General features: G+C 41.2%; 1 protein-coding gene across 1 annotated transcript; it reads left to right on the top strand.

The window, feature by feature from the left end:
- Nucleotides 1–300: 300 nt before the first annotated feature.
- LOC104450365 (omega-hydroxypalmitate O-feruloyl transferase) lies at nt 301–3365 on the top strand. Its single transcript, XM_010064886.3, has 3 exons — nt 301–413; nt 655–1123; nt 2263–3365. The coding sequence occupies exons 2-3, from the start codon at nt 686–688 to the stop codon at nt 3127–3129; spliced, it is 1305 nt and encodes a 434-aa protein (XP_010063188.2). The 5' UTR covers nt 301–413; nt 655–685; the 3' UTR covers nt 3130–3365.
- The last annotated feature ends 2250 nt before the right edge of the window (nt 3366–5615 follow it).

Raw genomic sequence — 5615 nt, 5'->3', positions numbered from 1 at the left:
CCGACCAAACTATATGTTGAGTCACGAAGAAAGTCCTAGGTAGATGGATGGTCGCGTGCAATGTGTGCATACCGTTTCCATAGGATATATCAAAGGAAACGACAATATTCGAGAAGCCGCCTTGTTTGCTTTCCCTCTATTTATGTCTTTTTGACCATTTTCCTCCAAAATTGACAACTAAATAATGTCATTTAACTTCTTTTTTTTAAAGTGAGAAATAACATTTTTGAGAACATTTTTTAAATTCATATTCAGAAAAAAAAAATATAAATCTCTACCTAAATTCATCTTAAATCATGTATGTACAGAAAGGGCGGGTCTAATTTTTTTTAATTTTTGGCCGGCGTGCAGGGCTATTTAAACGGCCCAATGGAGATTCCACTTCCCAACATCCGAAGAGAGAAGCCAATCTGGTAAATTCATCACTGATCTCTCTCTCTCTCTCTCTCTCTCTCTCTCTCACACACACACACGCACACGCACACAATTTGTTTCCTGGTTTTCCTACATTGGACAACGCCATGTTGTAACGCTGCAACAATGCTTGCCCTCCAAAGCATTTCATTCAGCCAGTGAAAAACAATCTCATGCAATCTTTCGTTGTATCAGTCCAACAATTTTGTATGAACTTTCAAACGCCCTTTTTGTTTTCAGAGCTAGAGAACAGGATAGCCGGAGCTCTCCGATGGGGGCCGTCGAGAACAAGGCAGACGATGTCCTGACAGTAGAAAGATCCCTCCCCGTCGCGGTCCTGCCAGAAGGAGAAACGCCTGGGGGTTCTCTTTTCTTATGTAGCATGGACTGTTGGGCTTTAGCCGTGGTGCCGACCCTTTACACATTCCACAGGGGCGACGCGAACGTGGCGGGTGTGATTAAGCAAGCTCTGTCCAAGGTTTTGGTTCATTATTATCCGCTCACGGGGAGGTTAGCTAAGAACTCTCTAGGGAAGTTGATGGTCGACTGTGATAAGAAGTTGGGAGTGCCGTTTGTGGAGGCGTCGGCCAATTGCGACATCGAAAATATGGGCGATATAAAGATGCTTGATTCTGAGATCTTAGAGAAGCTTGTTTACAGAGATCCTACTGAGAAAATGCTGGAAGTCGCACCCCTTCTAACAGCACAGGTGAACACTTTCTTCCTGTCTTTATCTGCAACACTTCGCCTTCTATTTTCTTTCGCTTTCTCGTCCATTATAAAAGTGATTGCATTTTGGTAGACCCCAGTTCACATTGTATTAGAATATGTCACGTTCCACTTGCATTATAGATGTAGTCCGTGACTTGACCTAAGGGAGACTAAGGGCCTGTTTGTTACCATATAAATAGTGTATGATTATGATTTTTTATTCTTAAGAGCAGTTTGGGAACAGAATCGCGTTTGGTAAATTTTTTGTTCCCTGGAACAAATTTTTTTTTTTTCTCCTAGAAGTAGATTTAGAATAGAATCAAGAATTAAAAAAAAAAAAAAGTTGATTCTTGTTTCCAGGAACAAATTTAAGAATCAAGACCATATTTCTCTTCTTCTTCCCTTTTTTTCTTCTTCATCTACCATCACCCGCGATTGCCGTCCACCGTCTCGTTGCCCACCACCGCCAGTTATCAGCAACTGGTTCGGCGAGCTCGCCGGGCCAGGGTGAGGTCTGGCGAGCTTGCTGGAGGCAAGCCCAACCACCTGCGAGGCCGAGCCTCGGCGGGGCTGGGCAAGCCTCGCCGGTGGCCAGGTGGGCCTCGCCCAACCCTGGCGAGGCCTGCTTGGCCACCAGTGAGGCTCGGCCGAGCTGGCGATGCTCCGGTGAGGTCACCAGTTCTCGTCTGGCTGGTCGCCAGATCGGCGACCGGTCACTTAAAGAAGAAGAACAAGAGAGAGAAAGGAAAAAAGAAAAAAATTGTTTAAAAATTAAAAAAAATGATTTGGAGTATAAATTTTGAACACGATATCAAATGCAATTCTATTCAAGAATAAGAAATTTTGGACAATTACTAAACGGTTTAAAATGCTTAGAAATTGTTCCCGAAACAAAATAAAAAAAAATAATTTTTGATCAGAATATGTTCCTGGGAACCAAAATCGTTACCAAATGTGCTTAATTATATACTTAGTCAATAAAATTTAACATGAGACTCGTGGAATTTGATGTTTATTTGATACAAGGTGCATGCATTCGATTGATGAAAAGTGTCCATGCAAGAATTTATTCATACAAGTTACCATTCAGTGCATTTTATATGGCAAAATTAATAAATATGGATACTGCTTAAACAGGTAACAAAGTTTAAATGTGGAGGTTTCACTTTAGGGGTTGTAGTTAACCACTGCATGACCGATGGTATCTCTGCCATTGATTTCATGAACTCATGGGCTGAGACAGCACGAGGTAAACCATTATCCTTCGTCCCTTGTCACGATAGAACCTTTCTAAAAGCAAGGGTGCCACCTCAAATTGGCGATTTCTACAATGACTTTGCTCGCGTGGGTGATATATCAAACATGACCGCATTATGTGAGAAAGAGCAAATCGTGTTTAAATCTTTCCACATTGATGGCGAGAAGCTGGCCACCCTGAGAAAAATGACAACGATCGATGGACGGGTAATGAACAACTACTCCAGCTTTGTCGCACTTTCGGCTCTAGTATGGCGGGCTCGAACCATGGCACTCAAGATGAAACCACACCAACTAACACAGCTTCTCATATATGTCGACTTCCGACCGAAGATGAAAATGCTAAAGATGCCCGACGGATACTTCGGGAATGCCGTGGTCTTACCTTGCTGCGTCTGCACCGCGGGAGAGTTGATCGATGAGCCGATCTCTTCCACTGCCGAAAGAATAAAGAAGGCGATCGAGAGGGTGAACGAGGATTTCGTGCGGTCGGCGATCGACTACATGGACAAGTACCCGTTTGAACCTTACCGAATGAGCTCGCTCTTGATAAGTTCATGGATGGGGCTGGATTTTGGCGACTTCGACTTCGGATGGGGAGGGCCAAGGCAACTTGGCACCGGCAACCTGCTGCCGACAGACTGCGTTTTTATGAGGGAAGAGAGCGAGAATAAGAAGGACGTTGCGGTGGTGTTGGGCTTGCCACTGTCGACCGTGAACACGTTCCGAGAGTCGGTCCAAATATAAACTTATCGTCAGAGACTGAACACCTTCGATATCGCTCGCCTGCCATTCCCAGAATGCTACTTCTCTTTTTATTTTTCTTGCCTGGAATAAGCGCAAACAATGCTACTTAGATGTTCACTGTCTAGTCATGACATTCCATTAGTTATCAAGGTTTGTTTCTGTTTACTCACTTTACTGATATTGTACACAGCGAGTTCCCATTCCCTCAATAATACATGCATTGGCGATTGAGAAAATTGAGGCCGATGCAAGATTCACGTTTTGCATTCCAACCAAAATCGATATAGCTGCAAATTCGAAAACAAGTTCCTTATAAAGGTAACATCACTCTATTAAACTATGACTAAATTACTCAATATATACAACGTCTACAAAAGTACTTTTTCCTCGTTTTTGAATTCGAAAGTAACCGCAGAGCAACAAAAACTCTCTACGACACGGATCAACTCTCAAAGGCAAAGGAAGGAAGAAAAAAAAAAAGGGCTGTCGTTGAGGTACTTAATTGCATAAAAAAGAGGGGAGAAGCGTTAAAAAAGTTCTAGACCTTTTGCATTTGTACCAATTTAGTCCTAAACCCTTTTACGTTGTGTCAATTCAGTCATTTTCGGCCAATTTTGGCTGGATTTTGCTGACCGGACGCCAACCGGTTGACGTGGCTTAATCGGTGCTAACGTGGACAATTTTAATAATATTTTCATACTTTTGAAATTTTTTTTTTTTTCCTTCTCCTCCTCCTTCCTCCAGCTAGACTGTGAGGGCGGCCTCGCACGGGGCGGCGAGGCTCGTCCTCATCGGATTTGGCAAGGGTCGAGCCTTGCCCATGGTAGCGTCGGGCGGGTGAGCCTCGCCGCCCAATGCGAGGCTGCCCTCGCGGCCACTGGCGAGGTGGCCAACGAGGTCGACCTCAACCTCATCAGTCGTTGCCTTTGGCCGGTCGCTAAGGTTCGGCAACCGGTTGGAGGAAGGAGGAGGAGGAGGAAAAAAGAAATTTTAAAAAAATTAAAAAAATTAAAATATTATTAAAAGTTGTCCACATTAGTGCCGATCATGCTATGTCAGTCAGCCGGCGTCCAGTCAGTAAAATCTGGCTAAAATTGGCTGGAAATGACTGAATTGATATAACGTAAAAATGTTTAGGACTAAATTGGCATATAAAAAAGATTTAGAATTAAATTGGCACAAATGCAAAAAGTTTAGGACTTTTTTAACACTTATCCCAAAAAAAAGAGAATACCGAGTGCATAATCGAGAGAAGTGGCGTGTGAAGGTCAACGTTCAATCATAACCTGTTTTCTTTTTTCTCTATGGTTGGGTAAACAAGCATTTGAAAATTGCGGCCTTTCCGCCAATGCCAATGCGAGGGCACATGCCGTCTATCCATTAGGCGACCAGCAGGTACATCTAGACAAACAAATGCTGATCATACAGATTACCTTTCATGGTCTTTGGAATATCAAAAAGATTTCTGGCTCGATTGTTGCTCTCCACCGAACCACAAAGTTCCAAATCGAACACGAATTCCGGGTCATTGGCCGCCTCTTGTCACGATAGAACTATTCTGCTTATGGTCCGTGCACGTGATTTCAGAGGGCAAATTGCAAGTTCTCCATGAATTTTCTTGGAATGTGTACTTTCTAATTCTTGTAAGTTCTTAACAAGCATTATTACAATTTACGATTACCTAATCTAATGTCCAAAGTACGGTTGTTAAAAAGATAATCGCTCATTTTATTAACTTGTAGAAAAACACGTAACAGAGTTCAAGAATTTGGTGGTTTCATTTTGAGGATAACTCTTTGTCACCGTATGTCTGATGGTACCTCCTAATCAAATCCGTCGTTTGAGCTGAAGTGTATGTGGGAAGCCCTCATCGGCCGTCTCTTCTCACGATAGAACTATTCTGAAGCCATGGATGCCTCCTCCGATCAGCAGTCCCAAGGACTACTTCGTTCAACTCCGTTTGTTTGGCAAAAATTTACTAAAAAGGATTTTTCGAATAATGGTCCATTGTATTGTTTATAAAAATGAATAAATAAAGAATATTTTCATCATCTATGAAAATATTTAGGCATCAATTACTATTAATAATGAGAACATTTTATATCGACTAGTTATTTCAAGCGATATAAAAAGATTATTTTTAGAAAAATATTTTTCAATTACAAGCTCCATTTTATTAGGTAAAAATGAATAATTTCAAAATATTTTTCTAAAAATAATTCCTAATATCACTTTAAATAATTAGTCAATAAAAAAATTCTTGTTATCAATAATAATTTACGTCTAAATATTTATGTGGAAGATGAAATTTTTTGTTGTTCAGTCAATTTAGTAAACAATAAAATTGATAATGTTTAGGAAAAAAATTTCAAATTATTTAAACGGAGCCTAAGTGATGTATTAAACATGACGGCCTCTACGAGAAGGAGGGAATTGTAAATAGAATTTTCCACTTTGGCGATGAGAAGCTAGAAGCAGTTAAAAAA

Source organism: Eucalyptus grandis, chromosome 6 (assembly GCF_016545825.1).
Source record: "Eucalyptus grandis isolate ANBG69807.140 chromosome 6, ASM1654582v1, whole genome shotgun sequence".
In the NCBI taxonomy this organism is placed as follows: Eukaryota; Viridiplantae; Streptophyta; class Magnoliopsida; order Myrtales; family Myrtaceae; genus Eucalyptus; species Eucalyptus grandis.
Note: the sequence above shows the minus strand (reverse complement) of the source record. Positions and strands in the feature narration are given on the sequence as shown.